The following is a 19373-nucleotide window of genomic DNA, read 5'->3' as shown; positions in this document are numbered from 1 at the left end:
CATTATCCAAATTTTCATAGGCATATATAGTCTCCTGAGTGAGAAAATAGAGCAGAAACTCACAGGTACAGTCACAAAATTGGACAGATGATTATAGTGAGATTTGACACGGTCTCACAAAGAACACTATTTTTTTTTTTTTTTTGCATTGCAAAGGGCAGCATCCATCCCTGAAATGAGAAACAGGTGTTGAAAGAATGAGAACAACCGAGGAAGGGTAACAGAAGACGACGTGAAGGAGGATGTCTCTAACGAGGAAGCGCTGCTCTCGGTGGCCTGGCTCTGTGTGGAAGACTAGTGATTTTGTTGTTCTGATTTATAAAGGTGACAACAAATCATAGCCTGCCATACAGCTCAGACCTGCACCCTCGCTGGCGGCAGCCGCGCTGCCCTGTCTGCCATGCAGCCGCTCCGGACCTGAAAGCTAAGTGTGTATTTAAAGGCTTTGGGATGCTGGAGGTTGTATCGTGACTTACTCTGTTCTTCAGTTCCCATCCCCTTGAAGTTAACCAGCTTTGAGCTCTGAGTGAAGCAATGGAAGTGTCCGTGAAGAACCAAGCTGCGGGGCTCATCCTGCAGCCCTGAGCAGCCCTCCCCAAGCGTGGCACTCACCCACTTTAATGTCAACGTGATTTCACATAGAAATCAACTGTCATTAAGTGAAGTATCTCGCTCAAAGACCCCACAACAAATCTGTGGCAGGGTAAGGACTCAAAACACCAGCTGCTGAGAGCACAGAGGTCTGCTGGGAGCTCAGAGACCTTGCTTGTACCTTGATGCCCAGAGGGGATTGTTTTGAAAATCTAGCCCTTTGCTTCCTACAGGGTTTTAATACATGAAAAGAACAAATTTTCAATACCACCCAGAGCCTCTATTCTCAAAGGTATTTAGGTGTGAAAATGAAACTCCTGAATCTTGCCGAGGCCAGTGGTAAAGGTAAATACTGAAATGTCTTTAAAAATTTGGGTTGTTGGTGACGTAAAGCCTTTTCTTTTCTTTGAGTTTTTTTAACCTAAACAAGATATGCTCAGCATTGCACACTTGTCATTGTTTTTATGGCATATCTAATTTAGGAACCTAAGTCCTTTCAGCTTTACCTTCAACTAGGTCACTTTGGTTGAAACAGAACCCTACTTGGACAATTATCTGTAGAGCTGGTGCAGCAGAGCACCAGGGCATATTACAGCCGATGTCTACAAGGCAAAGCCAGTCAGTCCCCTGACCTCCAAATCTCTGTGCTTTGCAGTTTACAAACATACTTTACAGTCCTTGAAGCCAGTCAATAACATCCAGGTTCCTCGTGGGTCCTAATACTTCTTTGGTTGTAGCTGGGATTGAACAGCAACTGCAGCTCCCAGGCTCTATTTCCTATGTGTCTATGGACCTGTTGCAACTTCTTATGCCAGTCTCTGCCTCTGTAAAAGGAAATAGTGATTCTTGCCTTTTAGGAAGGTGGTTGAGTTCTCTGTCTACCTCGAAACCTGTACATCCCTCATTGCTTTAGTATTTGAGCACTTCATTCCATCACGACTCCTGTGAGGCAGCCACGCGTTACACACGGGAGCTGTGGCAGGGGTTAGAGGTGATGACTTGCCAAAACGCACAAAGGCAGTTGGTGGCTGCACAAAAGGAAACCGAGCCTAAGGCTTAGGTCCAAATCTGCTGCTCTTGCTGCCTTGCCATTTGCCTCAGAGCCAGGCTTTTGTCCTTTCTGTTTGGGAGAAGGAGGGGTCTAAAGATGCTATTACCATCTTAGATAATCTGTGAGGCAGGAGCAGAGCAATGCTTATCTCAGGAGATCTATTGCCAAAAGAATTTAACAACTGTACAAATTGCTGTCCTTTGATGATGCATGAAAGAAAAGATCCATGTATCATAAGCAAGAACGACTCACACTCCCCCTCTCTTTTACTCCCCCACTGATATATTAAATCTACAAAAATTCAGAGGGCAGCAGTGCAACCATTAATGTTGAAATTGCCTGGCTGGTGTCTAATGTAAATGAAACTACATTGATTTAGTGTTACCCAACATGCTTCTCCTGCTTGTTCATCTTCTGCAGTCTGATCAAAATCCTTCCTTCCAGGTAGCTGTGACCTCATGCCCTATATAAGCACAGAAAATAATGTCATCACAAGCCTTAATGATGAAGGTAGTTATAGGACAGAAGCCCCTGCAGCAAGTTGGGTATTGGGTCATTGTTCCTGCTAATGTCGTGGTGCCATTTCTCACTATTTTTAGAATTGCTCCCTTTGTACAGCAAATTTCTCATGTAGTTGCTTAACCATATAGGAGATCTTGTCTTCACTGGACCTAGTAGCAAGAAGCCACCGCCCTCTTGACTTCTGGAAATCAGACAAACCCCTAAAAGCTGAAGAGATTGATAAAAACTTGGTACACAGCTGCCTGCAAACCTAAATTTAAACTCTGAAAAAATGAGGATCTTGACTCAGTCTGCTGCTAACCTTTAATGCAGTGACAGACTGAGCACAAAGACCTTGCAGAAAATTTTGCAGGCATCTAAATTATCTGCTCACAGTTTCATAAGTAACTCAGCGATTCAGTAAATCAGCATGGACTTAGTTCTTAAATTATTTATATGCTTTTGGAACTCTTAGTACAGATCCAAACTTTGCCACATTGAGGGAAGAGATGTGTGAGGAACTCTTGAGCCTTTCATGCTAAATATGTTCCAAACCATATATCTGAGCCCTTTTATTATTATCTGCTTCATATATTATGGTCATCCCAGACACTTTAGCATGAATTGAAGCTCTTTGACTTTGGTTGCCCTATAAGCACACAAGGTGCAACCTGTAAATTCTGAGTCTTCAGTCTAAATAAGCAAGACAGATGAAGAACAGTTATTATTTCCACGTTATTGGCAGGGAAATAAGACATAGGAAGCTTAAATGACCAGCCCAAGGTCACAAAAGGACTCTTTAGCAAAGGTGGGGTCTCAGCCTAGATTTCTTAAGTCTCTGCCCAATACTTTAGCCATCCATTCACTTGCTTCTTAAGTACCCTGTCATTATTTCTATGAAGAAAATTATGCAACTCCTCCAGCAGCCAGTACTGTGTAATTCAGCTTGTCTGAAAGGGAATATGAAATGGCAGTTTCGAAAAAAATTAACCCTCCTGCCACACAATCTGGCAGCCCTGTCAAAACGTCTCATTTTTTATCTTCTCTTCCTCGGGTGGGTATTTAATTTCCCTCTATATTCTCAGACTACTGGCTGGGGCTTTATCCGCACTACCCTACAAAACCTTCACAGGAATCTCCGGGGCCTTGTGGAGGACGTATCCTGTAGATGAGGGACGTGATAGTTTTGAGCCCTTCATCTCTACCCCAGGTGTTCAGATCCACCCCGCGTTACTCGTCACTGCCACTTGCACGGGAAGGTTTCCTGGCAGCTTCTCTGACAAGCAGCAGTAGCTCGAGCTCTGCAGGAGGACACGGGAAGCACCCCTGTGTACGGTCACCCCTCGCAGCGATGCATCACTCAGCCGCACTTTTAGATGGGGTGTTACTCACCGCCAGATCTTTTATTCCTGATCGTTGTGTCAGTGGAAGTAGGAGCTGCACCTCTGATGCCGATCTGGTTCAGGAGACAGTCTCCACCACCGGGTGATGTCTCCAGCACCCTGGTGCCCTGGTTTGGGACACTAATTCTTGTGGTGGTGACCTCAGTAAGAGAAGTCAAAGGATGTAGAAGAACCAATGTGACAAAAGAATTTGATCAGGACGAACCAGAGTGCCTCTGGTTTCTGCCCCCCACACGGTCAAAATCCTGCCCCAGACCTTTCAGGCTGCAAGCAGCACGGCTGTCCCCCCCCCCCCCTTCAGCTGTCCTGGACTTCCCAGACCAAATAATCCATTTACAGCTGGGTTGGGGTGAGGTATCGAGGCTCGAGTATGTTTTATATTCACAGATCTACAGGGAGAGGCTGTTGTGACACTACTCCTTGTGCTCTTTATTCTCTCATTACTAAGCAATTTCTTTATTCACGGAAAAAACATTTTCATCAGTTGCTCTTCTGCCCTGTGATGTTTCTGACAGCCCACCCAAGAACTGGGGGCAGGCTCTGATGTAAATTTAGGACCTAAAAAGCCTACCTGGTGTTCCGGTGAAATCCATATGCATTCTATGAAGGGGAAATTAATAGGAAGCTTTAGTTAATAGATACTTCAGATAAAAGTGCGAGTGCATCTGATCACCATAGCAACATGAAAGAGCCAGCAGGGAGAGGAAATGTCACTGTGTCTGTGCCTTGACCTGCAGCATAAACAGCCTAAGTGCTGCGGATTTCACACATGGATGTTCGCAAGAGGGGACGGAGACGTGCACAGGTACAGAGCCCCGCATGCAGACAGCCCGCTCGCGCCTTCCGCTGTTAGATCTGTGCACACAGCGAGCTGGCGTGCGCAGACACGCACACCAAAGCTCACACGTTAATATTAAAATGGGCCGAACTCATTGCTAACGAGAACACAATTTTTAGCTCGTAGCCACAGACGCGTATTCACACATCTGTGTGCAGAGGGGACGGGGGAATACTCCCACCTAGCAAATATTCCAGCGCACGCAGCCGCTCCTCCGGTCCCGGCGTGCAGGAAACTGCACTGGCACAGCACAGACACGCTGCAGATGCTCGATGCCTTTGCTCCTTTTCTTTTCAAGCGCGAAGCGGCAGCGTCCCCAAGCACACGGCACACGTAGATGACACACTCGCATGCAGCGTCAGACCTTGTGTGGGAATTCTGCCACGGTCACTTTGGCTCCGGCTCGCAGGAGCGCTGAGCACCTGCTGCTCCCGTTGACTTTAACAGCTGCTGAAGTGAAAATTAGGCCCACGCTGTCTGTTATGCAAAAGCAGTTTCTTAGCAACAAAAATGATATTCTGTGTGAAGGCAACATGCATTAGCAGGATAATCCTAGGTAATTCCAGACAAGACCTAAATGGGTGGATGGATGGATGGACGGATTGAGTAATAATAATGACAGACAGAATAATAATAGTGGAACTAATGAAGTTAATCTAATTTCCCTGGAAAGGAGAAGAAACAGCTATAAATAAAATACAACAGGAGAAACTCTGTGCCAATTCCCCATATAAAGACTAGAGCCACTTAAATGTAACTTATGCCCTAAAAATAGGTTCTGGTAACTAAAGCTTTGCTCATCTAATCTAGGCTATTTATTGCCTTGAATATCTTCCCCTCACTCCAGTCATGTATTATCATTCAGGAATGGAGAAAGCTGTACATATTGTCCTACAGCAGGGATCAAAGGGAACAAATCTCTGTTTGCTGTTATGGATGAGCCTTTGCTACCTCCTCGCCCAAGGCAGAAAAGCTACTTTAAAACGCTCTACCAACCCCAACGACTCGCTACAATAAAATACACATCAGACCAATGCTGTGTAGCTATTGTATTTTGAAGTTCAATCTCTTCAAGGAATTTAACAGAAATAAACCTCCCATGAACTGTGCGCTCGCTGTAAAGTTACAGGAAAACTTCTACAGCCCAAGTGGCGTCTGGTTTGCGCAGAAAGGGAGACCCCGGTCACCTTCCCCGGGCTCCCCGGCCGCCCTGGCACAAGGACCAGCGGCTCTTTCCCGCCCCCGAGCCCCACCTCCCGCCCGGCCCCGCTCCCTCCCGCCCCTGGCCCCAGTCCCTCAGGGCCCGCGGCGCCGGCCCGGGGGCTGCCAGGCGCCGGGCCCGGCCCGTTGCTGTTCCCTCGCTCTGGGTACGAGCGGGGCGGGAGACGCGGCGAACCCCGGAGCCCACCCTCAGCGCCGCCGCCGCCCGCCGCCATCCCGCTCCCTGCCCCGGCGGCCCTCGCGCTGACCCGGCGCGGGGCGCGCTGGGAAAGGCAGGCCCGGCGCTGCCGGGATCCCCGGGGAGGGGCTGCCCGCGGCAGACAGCGGGACTCCACGTCCCGGCCTGCCCTGTGAGGGACGGCGGCCCGGCCCGCGGGCTCCGGCGGCCGCCCCCTTCCCGCTGCCTGCCGGGACACCGAGCCGCCGGGCAGCCGCTCCCGCGGCGTTGGCCGGGCCGGGGCGGACCTGAGACTACATTTCCCATCGTCCTCCTCCCGCCCCGCCCCTGGGCCCCGTGCGGGCGCCATTTTGTTTCGCCTCACAACCTAAGATGGCGGCCGGGCGAAGAGCCTGAAGGTTGCTGTGCTGAGGTGAGGGGTGTCTCGCCGGGCGCCGCCGGCCCCGCAGGGCTCCTCCCCGCCCCGGGGGGGCCGCCCTCGCCCATCCCCTGCCCCGGGCCGAGCTGGGGGCGTGGAGGAGCAGCCGGTCCATGGCCAGGAGGTGGCCGGTGCGGTCGCCGCGGCCCCCGTCGCCATGGACCTGCGCACGGCTGTGTACAACGCGGCCCGCGATGGGAAGCTGAAGCTGCTGCAGAAGCTGCTGGGCAGCCGGAGCCGGGAGGAGCTGGAGGCGCTGACGGCAGGGCCCGGCGGGTGTGACGGCCCCGGGGGAGGGAGCACCCCGCTGCTGATCGCCGCCCGTCACGGGCACCTGGAGGTGGTGGAGTATCTGCTGGATCACTGCGGCGCCCGCGTGGAGGAGGGGGGCTCGGTCAACTTCGATGGGGAAACCATCGAGGGGGCCCCACCGCTGTGGGCAGCATCTGCGGCCGGACACCTGGGGGTGGTGAGGAGCCTCCTGGATCACGGCGCCTCAGTGAACCAGACCACGCTGACCAACTCCACGCCGCTGCGGGCTGCTTGCTTCGATGGGCACCTGGAGATCGTGCGCTACTTAGTCGGGGAGCGCGGGGCTGACCTGGAAGTAGCCAACCGGCACGGACACACTTGTTTGATGATATCCTGTTACAAAGGGCACCGGGAAATTGCACGTTACTTGCTAGAGAAAGGGGCCGATGTCAACCGTCGGAGCGTCAAGGGGAATACGGCCCTGCATGACTGTGCCGAGTCCGGCAGCCTGGAGATCCTGCAGCTACTGCTCCGCTCCAAAGCCCGCATGGAGAAAGACGGCTATGGCATGACTCCTCTGTTAGCTGCCAGTGTCACTGGTCACACCAACATTGTGGAGTACCTCATCCAAGGAGGGCTGCAGCAGGAGGAGGAGGAGGTTGCAGGCAACCAAAATGGGACCTGTGCCTCAGGTGGGAGCCATCAGAGGGGCTGCAGCGCGGGCAAGGAAGCTCCTCAGGGCTGCGATGAAGAGGGGTGCGGGAGATGCTGTGCCTCAGCTTCCAGTCAGGATGAGCAGCAGGCCCCTAACGTGTTCTGCACTCGAGAGGCCGCTGTGGAAGCGCTGGAGTTGCTGGGTGCTACGTTTGTGGATAAGAAACGTGACCTTTTGGGAGCCCACAAGTACTGGCGACGGGCGATGGAGCTTCGCTGTGAGGGCGGGCAATACCTGCCTAAACCTGAGCCCCGGCAGCTGGTGTTGGCCTACGACTATTCCCGGGAAGTGAGTTCGCTGGAGGAACTGGAAGCCTTGATTACTGATCCGGATGAGATGCGCATGCAGGCACTGCTGATCAGAGAGCGCATCTTAGGTCCTTCCCACCCAGACACTTCCTATTACATCCGTTACCGAGGAGCGGTCTATGCTGACTCCGGCAACTTCGAGCGCTGCATTAACCTGTGGAAGTATGCTCTGGACATGCAGCAAGGCAACCTGGAGCCTCTCAGCCCGATGACTGCCAGCAGTTTCCTTTCCTTTGCTGAGCTTTTCTCTTACGTGCTTCAGGACCGCTCCAAAGGCACTTTAGCTACTCACTTGGGCTTCTCTGACCTCATGGGAGTACTGAGCAAAGGGGTCCGGGAGGTGGAGAGAGCTCTTGTGCATGGCAAGGACCCTGTAGTTGACTCGGCGCAGTTCACCAAGACGCTGGCCATTATCCTCCACCTGGTCTTCTTGCTGGAGAAGGTGGAGTGCACCCCGGAGCAGGAACACCAGAAGCGCCAGACTATCTACCGCCTGCTGAAGTGCAGCCCCCGGGCCAAGAATGGCTTCACTCCTTTGCATATGGCCGTGGACAAAGATACCACAACAGTGGGACGTTATCCTGTGGGCAAGTTCCCGTCGCTCCACGTTGTGAACTTGCTTCTGGAGTGCGGGGCTGACCCAGATAGCCGTGACTATGACAACAACACCCCGCTGCATGTTGCTGCCCGCAACAACTGCCCGCTGATCATGAGTGCCCTGATGGAGGCTGGAGCCCATATGGACGCCACCAATGCCTTCAAGCAGACTGCTTATGAGCTGCTGGATGAGAAGCTGCTCACCAAGAGCATGATGCAGCCCTTCAACTACATCACCCTCCAGTGCCTTGCTGCTCGCGCCCTGGACAAGCACAAGATTCCCTACAAGGGTTTCATCCCCGAGGAGCTGGAAGCCTTCATTGAACTGCACTAGGGTGGGAGAGCTTAAGTCCCCAGCCTTTCCCGTCACCTGTTCCACCCCGCAGAGGTAGTGCAGCCTGAGATCTCAGGCCATCCTTGCGTAGGTGCCGAAGGCCGTCGCTGTGCTGAGACAGGCTGCGAGCTTTATTCTCATCTGTCACCATCCAGCTGGCATGTGCCGGGGTAGGGGAGGAGGAGGCTCAAGAGCTCATGGCTGTCCCTCATTGTTGTCGTCTTCAGGTACCAGATATCTCCAGTGCACTGTATCCAGAGATGGCCGCAGCCCCTGCCCTTTCCCTTGCCAACCGGCTTGTCCTGAGAAGAAAGGAAAATGGAGATTCCCTGGGACCTGCTGCTTCTCCCATTAGTGCTGGATTAACTCAGCGTGAAGCTTTGGAGCAGCTACACATCACACATGTGCTCTAGCCCTTCCCATCCCAAATACTGAACAGATAGGAATGCAAGTGAGGAATAAAATATCTTCCAACTAATTCTTTCCCCACCCCCTTCTCAGATTTGGTACAGTACGAGTCTAACAGCCGAGCGGCTTGTGCTCTGCTGAGGTAGTTGCCTTGCATGGCAGTAGGGCTGGGTATGCTGAGGATGGTTTTTTTTCTCCTTTGGTTGGCCAAGTAGCAAATGGTGTTAAAGGCCTGAGATTTCAATGATTGTGCATAAAGCTGGGTTATTTTTTCTCTTTTAGAGCCAGGCCCTATCTATGCTGCAAGACTTCTTCAATCCTGTAAGATATAGTAAGGTCAGTTCTGGTTATATAGTTTCATCAATAGATGATGGTTTTTATGAATGGGGAGGAAAACCTGCTACGTTAAAAACAAAATGTGGCATTCAGGCCCTTAGCTTGCCCATTCTGCACAGGTTCACTCCCTTCCTTCGTGGAGGTCCTTGAGCCCCCGAGGTCAGCAGGGACTGAGCTGTACAGGGTGGACGTGACCAGGTTTCAGAGCCAGACCAGTGCACTTTGAACCGTCTTTGAGGATGTGCTGTTGCCCATCAGCCCTCTAGGATGGGAGGTACTTGTAGTGTGGGTGGTGCTGGGGGGGTTATTAAAGCAAGTGAGTGTTGGTGGCATGTTTGCATGAGGGTGGTCTGAAGAAAGAAGCAAAAAAAAGAAAGTTAAAGGTGCTGCCTTCTAAGGTTTATTAGTATCAACCGATTGGGCTTTGTTAACTATCCCATTCTGAAAACCTACACGGAGTGGGTTGTTAGCATCTGGTTTTGGCTTTTGATTCTTTTTGCAGCTTTACTGAGGATGGTGCTACTTCAAAGATTGAATTTGAAATCTCATTTGGCTACTATTTGGGCAAGCTCCTTTCTTTAATTAGGATCTGCACACAACTGGTTTTTAAATCTGTAGTCTCAGGGTAGGTATTTGCCTCCATTAGCAGAACCCTCCTTGGTGGTAAACAGTGTTGGTAAACATGATGCTGTTCCAGCAGTTTATCTTCTTGCAGGGGGAGTGACTGGGCTTTGGCAGCGTGTGGCTCATTTCTTGGCCCTGGGCAGAGTGGAAAGCACAGTTGGGGTTGAAGCAGCTGCCTCTGAGCTTTGGGAAAGGTCAAGACTGGGAGAGCAGAACCCTGACAAACAGCCGTGCACTATATGCTACTGAAGCTTCTCTACTTGTATTTATAAGCCAGCATATCCATATGCCTCAATAATCCTATGCTCTCTGCCCTTTAAAGATATCGTAGATCTGCCATTACATTTTTGCAGTGTTAACTATAACATTTATTTATAAAGCAAGAAGGTTTAACTTTTATTGAGATGTAAAGTGCAGAGTTAGTTTAGCTACATTCTATTTTTTTTTTCCCTTTGGCTGAAACCTGAACTAAACTGCAGGAATGGAATTTGTTAATTTGTGAGCTGATGAGCGCTCTTAACTTTAAATAATAAAACAAAAAATGGCTGCTAGAATGCAAGTGCCTTGGACTTCTTGCTGGTAAGCCTGTATTTTCAGCTTGTTCCCTAGGGATGGTACACTTCTGGGTACGGAAATACCGGGCGTTTGCAATCAACAGATGTGATTGTTTCATTTCATCTGAATTTACTCCTGGGAAAAACTAATCTGTACTGCGATTGCAAACATTTCCCCTGAAAAAGGGTAACGTGGACACTGAAATGACACCTCTTTATATACGTTGCCTTATCTTTTGATGTAAATGAAACAGTGTGAAAGAATGCTACTCTGTTGACTCAGATATTACCTGCGTTATGTACAGTTGGGACTGTGGGAGCAAGCAGAAAGAGGGACGCAGTGTTGCTATCATCAATTTATGTTTTTCAACCCCAAATCTCTGGGAGGTCAAAAGCAGACAGAGGAATTAAAGGTACCAGAGTTGGCTCCACACAAGAATTAGGATTTCCAGAAATGCTCGGCCTTCCCCAGGGAGGGTGGGAGCAGATGGATAAAATGTTTGATTGCTCCATCCTCACAATATTTCTTGATGGATTGAGCAATGTTGCCTTCGTGCTAGATGGGACATTTAGGCAGTGTCTGCAATTCTGTGGGACAGATCAGATAGCTGGGAGATCCAGTCATGTACAAACCCCTGAGGAGGAGAATACTTTGTGTGATAGAAAAGGGCTTTACTTTTTTTCTTTTTTAACACATAAGTGATCTGTAATTATGTAGTAAGGACCCAGCAATTAAATGTTGATAGTAATTACTGGTTGGGAGAAATCACTGCATGAATTTAGGGGTAATTACAGTGAACACTCCTTATTTATTGTAGGTGTGGTCCAGGCCAGCTGCAGTATGTGGGGCAGAACAAGGAGTTGTGGGGAGCAGTGAAACATTTCAGTGATGATTTTATCTGAGTAATTATCTTAGAGAGTGGAGGGATTTTTTTTACTGGGGTGGTTACAGACCCTCCTGTAGTGCAACTGTTCCACAGGAGCCCTTCTGTACACTGCTGCAAACAAAATGTCTGCTTTTTATTCCTTTCTTAAACCCTAAAATGTGCTTTTCTCTCCCTAATACTGGTCATTGGCCCTCTTGACAATAAAGCCTCCATACAGGTTTCTTTAGAAGTGCGAAAGCGGTGAGAAATTCGCTGGGATTTTCCTGGAGCTGGTTGCTGGTGCCCTAATGGACGGCTTTGGAACCTCCTAATGCTGTAAGATCAGATGCTCTAGGCCACAGAGAAGGTGGCCCAGAGCATGAGGATAGGGATACCATGTCAGCATTTCCCAGCTTCCCAGAGAAATGGGAAGAACAAGGCAGTCGTGGGCGCATGTGCGTTCTCCTGGTGAAAACAAGGCCCTGGTGGCAAAGCTCCCTTTCCAGTGCGAGCAACAGCAAAGGGCCCTGAAAATGTGGGAAGAGTGAACCTGCTGCTGCAGTTAAAACAGGGCTGTGGCTCTTAAGTGGAAGTTGCTCCCAGTAACCTTTGAGCTTCTTGGCCCTCCACGCACAGTAAGCTTAAAAAAACCCAACCCTGCGATGTTTTACAGTCTGCTGCCACGTCTTTCCCTCTCCCTTTCTCTGGTCCAAACAAACATGATGTGACTGTGTTAAGGTTGTTTACAAGCTAGAGCAGCTTCCAGTTGACTAGTTTTTCATGTTTATTTATAGAAAGCAGAAGAGCTGGGGAAGGAGTGATGTATATGTTTTCTCCCAAGGGGAGGGGCTGTCCTGGTGGCTGCACGGGAACAACTGCAGTGTGACAGGAATTGCAGTAATACAACACCTATTCAAACAAAGGTGACGTACACGAGAGAAAATAGGGAGATAGAAGGAATCCAAGCACTTGGAGGATTCCAGCAGACTCTATAAAGGGTAAATCAGTTAATCCATTGTTGCTGTGTCCTTCGAAGTTAAAAGCCAAACTGTTTCGAAGCTGGAAGCCAACAACTGATGGCAGCTTTTAAATAGCAATGCTTCTCTGTGGTTCTTGTTCTGCTCAGGACAGAGAGGGCTTTGATTTGTCTGAGCCTGGTGTCTTGTGCTAGTTCTCAGCCAGGGAGCTCCAGGAGGAGCTAAGCATCTGTGAGGTGGGGGGGAGGGAGGCAGAGACAGGACAGATCTGTGAGAAAGGACCTGTGGCCTCTTAAGAGGAAATTCTGTGGGATTTAAATCCAAAACTGTGACAGCCACCGCTCTGCAGTTAAGAGTAGGGACACATCAGCTTTCGGCTCCTGCATCTGGTGGTGCCCAGGAGTTCCAGAGCTTGCACTGAAGTTTGGTCAGTGCCCACACTCGCTAGCACTGTCCCACAGACACCCTCAGCCCCTTCTGAGGGGCACAAGCTGCTTCAAAATAAAAAGGCAGCTGTTGCTGCTTTCAACACAGGGCAGGTGGCGGGGGGGCTGTACTTTATACTGTTACCTGCTATCCTCTGAGGAGCCAGGACTAAGGAGAGACTCCCATCCTGTTCTCTCCTCCATGCTGGGAATTCATATCTTGGCAGTGAGCTTTGTTTAGTTGGCTGGTACTTGTTTGGAGGGCATGCTTTGTGCAGAACAAGCTTGAAGTAGACTGAGCCAGAGAGGAAGAGTGAGAACTGGGCAGTCTTCAGCGCAGTGACCAGAGTGCTCCCTGAGAGGGGGTTAATGTCAGCTGAATAGTCTTTTCTCCAGGGATTTATTAACGTCTCTCTTATGCAGGTGTTGGTTGTAAGGCTTGGATGGTTCTTGGACAAACTATAATCCAGAACTAGGCCCTGTTTGTGCCCAGCTTGGGTAGTCCCAGGTCCAGGATGGCCTTCAGGAGTCCTGCGCTTTGGCTGCCAGACTCTGCTGGCTCCTCTCGATTTGAAACCTACTGGGACAGCTATTCAGAGGGAGATGAGCGCACGCACAGCTACAGAAATATCCGAAACGGGGTCACCACCCCCCACCCCGTATCAATCCCACTGGCCTGCCAGGTCCGCTCCCCTGCAGCGTGCCCGAGCCCCGGCGCAGGGCCAGTTGGCTCGAGAGCTCTGCTGTTGGCCGGACTCTGCTGGCAGAGGGAGCAGGCCCATTCCTGGTCTGGTGGCTTTGGGCTGACCTCTACTGACAGAGCCGGCAAACCGCCACTGCAGAAGCTGTCGGAGGAAGAGCCTGAGGTCTGGGGCTTCGCTTCTGATGCCCTCCTTGTGTTGAAGGCTCAGTAGATACCTGCCTGGTGTGTCCCTCACCCAGGTCCTGCAGAATGCTTCCTCCATTCCTGCCCTTCTCCACCCCTCCTGCAATCTTCTGCTCAGTGCTTTCGTTTTTCTGTGAGACTTTTTCCTCAAAGGCAGTAACATAAATAGGTGGAGTAATCCCGGTAGGGAACGTTTCTCTGTGTGACACAGCCCCAGGTCCCACCTCTGACCTTTTACAAGCAGGTAAGAATGGAGGAGTGGACACTCAGCTGCTTCTTCCTCCTCAGGCTTTCTCCACATTTCCCTTCCTCTAATTCCACCTTCATCAAGGAATTTTTTTTCCCCCAAGTACAGCTCTACTGTAAAGATTCTTGCTTAGCCTTATATCTGGTGTGTAATCTCAGTTCTTTAACAGTTTTTTTAAACACAAAAATACTTCAAGCCGTGCCTCCAGGGGCGCATGGGAATTTTGTCTTTCATGAACAGAAAAACTTCTCTCTCTGTAGTTTCAGAGGGGAACTGGGAAAAGCGGTCTCTTGATGCCTGAGCCCCAAGGCCCGCAGCCTCTCAGAAGTCTGTGAGACTGGTTCCTGAACCTTCCTGGGTCTGATGCAAGAGGCTGGGGGAAATGGTGCAGCTGGTGCGCTGCAGCAAGGGGAGTGCACCATGTGCACAAAGTATTCATCCGTGTGAGGGGCCAAGGGGATACGCTGCAACCCCAAGCCAAGAGGACTGCTGGAAGAAAACAGTGGCACCTCAGGGTGCTTAGCACCTTGACAGGGGGTCACAGCAACTCCCCAGAGCATCTCCTGATGATTTTCCCTCAAATGATTTGGTCAGCAGCAGATTATGAACCAGAACCCCCTGGTGTGCCATCTCCCAGCCCCCTCTGCCCCAGAGGTACAAACATGCAGAACAGTTTTCCAGATATCTCTGACTGCCCCTTTGCTAATTCTAGAGAAAGAACGAGAGAAACACAAATAAATTAATTTAAATTTATTTATAAATCCTTCCAGTAGCCTCAGAAAATCAGGAAAATCATTTTCTCAGTTACTTGAAAATAAGCACAAGAAAAACAGTCTCAGGAGATCGTGGCCTCTTCTGTCCAACAAAAAAGAAGGTAATTTTCTCCTGTGCTCCAGGAAAGTGGCACTTTTTACCCACAGTGAAATAAGAATAATTCCAGTCCCAGTAGAATCACTATAATCTAGGGGGGTGAAACTAGGTGTGAGTGTCTGTGGCCTTGGCTGACCTGCTGCATCTCTGCTCAAGCATTCTGCCTGGTTTCTTCCTCACTGTCCTGTGGGCCTGGTGGGACAGTTTCTACCTGCATTATGTTGTGGTCCCCAATCTGAACCATTCGAGCGTGTTGAATGATGAGGTGGGGGCCTCCTGGACCTGGCATCATGTTGTAGTGGCCTGATGGGAGATGAAGTGGTTGGAAAGGTGGGGGACCCATCTGAGCAACCCCAGCTGGGGGAGGTGGGTATGTGGCGGGAGGGACAGTCGAAGCAGGGGGGCACCACTGTTGGGGTGTGGCTGATGGAGGCACCTGGGGAAGGGAGCCAAGGTTCAGGGCAGCCAAGCTGTGCAGTGTTTGATACCGTTCCTGATACAGCTGTAGTTTCTTTCTCTGCATCAGATCCCACATGACTTTCCTCTCATTGATCCTGCTGGTGGTAAAGGTGTTCTGCACTGTCCTGGAGAACCCAGGAGAGTTCTCATCCAAGGGCATCAGCCCACCGAGCGTGCTGGGAATCTGACTCCGCTCCAGGGGGTTCTCCTTGGGTACAAAAGGGATGACTGAGTCACGCTTAGATGGTTTCAGGATGGACTCCATCAGAGCAGTGTTTGTCTGGAACATACACAGGTCACATGGGAAGTTCTTGGTCAGCAGAAGAATGATGAAAGCAGAGTTTTCCATAGCATCCTGGAAGCAAGTCAGATGGCTGCGGCCAGCAACGAAGAAGTCCTCACAGAGTGTGGCACCGTTGGGAACCCCCATGTTCTCCAGCATGTCCTTGACCCGATGGGCAACAATCTCATCTTCACTAGCATGCAGGACAACAAAAGTGAAGAACTTTCCACCGTCTGGCTCTGATGTGGGCACTGGTTCTATAGTCTGGAGAGGAGGAGGCCAGGCTGGAGAGGGGGATGAGTGGAGGGGAGGGGGATATGATAAGCTGGAAGGAGTAACCTGATGAGGAGGAAGGGTTGAGGAGATGGAGTAGGTAGGAGGAGGAAGGGAACAGGTTGAAATGGAAGCAGATGTGGAGTTAGAAGGAATGCCTGCTGGAACATAGGACTCCTCCATGGACATGCGGGCAGGACCAGTATCCCCTGTAGCTCTTGAGGCAGGAAGACCTGTAGATAATTGCTTCTCATCTTGCTTTTTGTCTGTGTTTTCTTTTGGCACACGGGGTTCTGCTGCCACTGTGCTGGAAACATCACTACTTTCGACAGGTCGGTTCACAGCACCCGTTGTGGGCAGCTGCGTTTCAGGAACAGGGAGAGTTGGACGACATGAACTGACCTGCAGAACCTTCTCCGGCCGGGGCACTTGGGCACCCGTGTCCTGCCTGGGATGAGAGTTGGGTCTGCTGGCCCAGCTTGTTTCCTGCGGGCCATGGCTCTGTCTGGCCCTGTCAGGCTGTCCAGCACCCCTGGTGCTCCCCTCGCACAGCCGGCTGGGCTGGGGGACACGCTCGTGGGAGGAAGGCTGGGTGCGAAAAACAACTGTTGGCGACGCGCTGATCTCAAAACAACTGGGGAAAGAGGAACTCCCCAAGGAACCCAAGCTCCGTGGGCCTGAAAGGTTTGAGTTGCCTCCAATCTGCACTGGAGAACTTCTCACCACATAGTTTGGGCTGGCCTCAGGGAGAAATCCTACACCCGCATCAGATCTCAGTGTCTGAAATTTGTCATCTGGGCTTGTGCTGAGAGCAGAGCCATTTTCCTGGTCCTCAGGTGGGATGCTGTTGAGCGTGTCCCCCTGAGTTTCCTTGCTGGCGTTGCAGGCTTTGCTGGCAGCCTGACACGCTTCGTCCATGGCTTCATGACTGCACAGTTTTTCCTCCACCAACACTGAGTAGATCTGTGCCAGAAGCGCCATGGCACCTGCATCCAGCTGGGGAGGCTGCAAATCCTCCCCATCCTCCTGTGCTCCTGCAGCGCCCAGTTTGGTCTGGTGGACATACTGGGCTGCCCGGTTATCTCTCAAGGCATCCAAACAAATTCTTGCATCCGCTTCTTTCCCCAGAGTAAGCAGGACCATGGCTTGCAGTAATTTGCTGCCGGGCCTAAATATGAAGTGCTTCAGGTTATATTCGAGGCTAAGGAGTTTATCTTTTGGGAGCTGGGATAGAATATTAAAAACGTCCTCAAAGCTTGGCTGGAGCTTGGTGCGCTGTGCCATCTCACCAGCTGGTGGCCCAGACGACGAACTGAAGCAGCATGGATGGAAAAAGCATATTCCAGCACTTGGAGTGAAGGTGTGTTTCCCTGCCGTGCCCCGTGACGCCCCGGTCGCGCTTCAGGGACCGCGCAAGCGATAGGTCTTTGCTGCTCAGGGGCTCATCTCAGAACCAGGATCTCTCTGTCCGAGGAACCAGCCAGATGAACCTGCGAGAAGAAGGCAGGACAACATTCAGAAATAGCGATGTGGGGAGCTGGGGGGGGTCCTTGCACGGCTTGCAGAGCTCCCGGGCTCTCCCTCACAGTGCTCAAGTATCTTTGCATCTATTCAGTGCTTGCAGATCTGCCAGTGCTCCCTGCGTTATTCTAACTCTGTTATTAAGCAAAGAGCAAGTTCTTTGCATTCGTTTCACGTTAATTACAGCTGGTTTAAAATAATCGCTGAACTAATAATGTATTTAGGTAAATCCAAGTGTCTGTTTCTTCCAGGCAGCTGGTTCCAGGGGCCTCGCAGGCTCCTTGCGATGGCGTTTAGAGGAGCTCTCTCAAATTGCTCGTGCCAGGAGGGTTGATAACCCACATGCATCCTCTGTCAGGCTGCCTAATGCAGCTGTGGGTGTCCTATCTCTGGCCACATCTCACCCTGAGCCCCGCTAAACCCTTGCACTCACCAAAGGCCTCTGACCGGGCTTAGGTTAAACAGCAGAACCTGTCCGGAGCGGAGGAGCCAGTGCGCAGAGGGTCCGCGGGCAGCTGGAGGGACAAGACGCTGCCTGAGCCTGGTGGAAAAGCCTTCCCCTATTTAAAGGGAGCACCAGCGGATGCCCCAAAATAGTTCTCAACTGGGGAAAGTTTATAGTTTCAAACTGCTTTTTTCTCTCTTGTAAAAATCCTCTGATTGCCCAATGGACGAGCTCAAACCGAACCTGAGGAAGTTGCTGGCTCTTCCCATGAAAACCTCTGATGCGGTGAAACGGCGGCCGGAGGGGAGGGGAAGGGAGGGGAAGGGAGGGGAGGGCGAGGGGGGGGTTCAGCCGAGCCCTCGGCAGCTCCCTGCCGCCCCCCCGCCCGCTGACTCACCGCCCCGCCCGCTCCTCGCCCCGGGCTCCGCCGCCTCCCGCAGCCCTTCCGCCGCGCCGCGTGTCCCCACAGCGGGGCCGGGCCCCCGGGAGCCGCTTCCCCCCCCCCTCCCTCGCCCAGCCTACCTCCGGCCGGTGCGGCTCCCCCCGCGGCAGCGGTCGGTGCGGCGGGGCCAGCCCGTCCCGGTGCCCGGGGCAGGCGGAAGCGGGGCCGCGGGGACCGGCCCGGCCCGCCGGAGCCTGCAGCCACACGAGGAAGCGGCGGGACCCGGCAGCGGCGGGGCGGAGCGGAGCGGGGCACGGCCAGGGCGGAGCGGAGCGAGGGCAGCCCGGAGCGGCCCGGGGCGCGGGTGGCCGCGGCGGGAGCTGCCGCCCCGCCCCTCCCCCGGTGCAACGGTCCCCTCCCCCGGTGCAACGGGTCCCCCCCCGCCCCGGTGCGCGGCCGCAGGGGACAGCCCAGCAGTGCACTAGTCCCGGGCCTGGGGCCAGACCCCCGCTGCCCTCCCCAGCAGCGCCCGGACGCGTTAAAGCCGGGCCGGTGAGGGTGGGCTCGGCTGGGAACAGCTTCCCTCGAGGGAAGAGGCTGCTGGCGTGGCCTCTGTCTAGTGCCAGCGCGGCGCTGAGCGGGGCTGGAAAGCCACGGACTGAGAAGTGTGGGGTGGAGGAGAGCAGAGCAGAAGTTCCTCAGGAGGACAGGCACAATCTTGGGGACAAAATAGTGTAAGCACTGCTCTGCATAAGACTGAGGCAGAGCGTAGGACGTGCTAAAAACACTTTTTCCCCCCTCCAGCAATATCAGGGAAAATGCAGATTGTCCAGAGAAGTGATTTGTTGAATGCAAACTTCTTACCACCTCAGGCCAAGGGCAGAACATAATGCTGCAGCCTTAAATATACACAAGAAACATTTATTTGAATGCAGGTCACACTTTATTCTGAAGTCTGCTTGTCATTATTCCAGCCTTAGCACAGGATATTAGTTACCAAAATAAGTTACATTAGAAATTATTACAAAGCAGTGTTTGCTGGGAAAATAACCTAAATATCTAAAATATCTCCCCTATTTTAATAACAGGATATCCTATCAGTGTGGCAGAGTAACTCCTGGCAAAAGCTGCCTCATTTGCCAACTTCTTACTGACTGCAAAAGGTTTCATGCACGGAATTACTTAGACACAAACAGAAGACACCTGAAGTCATTTATATGACTATGAAAGATAATCTCACTGTGAACTGGCATGCTTAAAAGAAAATCCCACCTTGCTAAGTGTTTCTCTAGGAAAGAAAAAGTGTTTGAGAAGTCTTTTTGAGGAGCAGCCTCTTGCCCCCCGCTGTTCCTGGTCTGCCCCAGGGCTGAGCCCCCCGGCAGCAGAACAGGCACAAAGGAAGTCATGTCT

At 51.7% G+C, this 19373-nt stretch overlaps 3 protein-coding genes across 5 annotated transcripts in view; 2 read left to right on the top strand and 1 right to left on the bottom strand.

Moving 5' to 3' along the window:
• The first annotated feature begins 6137 nt into the window (after positions 1–6137).
• FEM1A (fem-1 homolog A) lies at positions 6138–10329 on the top strand. 2 transcript variants are annotated; one of them, XM_074809001.1, is made up of 2 exons: positions 6138–8461; positions 9098–10329. In XM_074809001.1, exon 1 carries the CDS (start codon positions 6359–6361, stop codon positions 8405–8407), a length of 2049 nt encoding a protein of 682 aa, XP_074665102.1. In that variant the 5' UTR covers positions 6138–6358; the 3' UTR covers positions 8408–8461; positions 9098–10329. The 2 variants fall into 2 exon arrangements, with proteins under 2 accessions (XP_074665102.1, XP_074665101.1); XM_074809000.1 differs by having other exon boundaries at positions 8635–10329.
• Positions 9093–19373, top strand: part of UHRF1 (ubiquitin like with PHD and ring finger domains 1) — a 44816-nt gene continuing 34535 nt past the window's right edge. For both annotated transcript variants that reach the window (XM_074808992.1, XM_074808991.1), the window contains exon 1: positions 9093–9151. The gene's annotated coding sequence lies outside the window, so the exon portion shown is untranslated. The remainder of the gene's footprint in view (positions 9152–19373) is intronic.
• On the bottom strand, positions 14466–18211 carry TICAM1 (TIR domain containing adaptor molecule 1). The gene is made up of 2 exons (XM_074808999.1): positions 18104–18211; positions 14466–17105 (listed from the first exon to the last, which is right to left on the bottom strand). Exon 2 carries the CDS (start codon positions 16897–16899, stop codon positions 14752–14754), a length of 2148 nt encoding a protein of 715 aa, XP_074665100.1. The 5' UTR covers positions 16900–17105; positions 18104–18211; the 3' UTR covers positions 14466–14751.

This window comes from Strix aluco, chromosome 29, assembly GCF_031877795.1.
Source record: "Strix aluco isolate bStrAlu1 chromosome 29, bStrAlu1.hap1, whole genome shotgun sequence".
NCBI lineage: Eukaryota > Metazoa > Chordata > Aves > Strigiformes > Strigidae > Strix > Strix aluco.
This window is presented reverse-complemented; position numbering and strand designations above follow the sequence as displayed.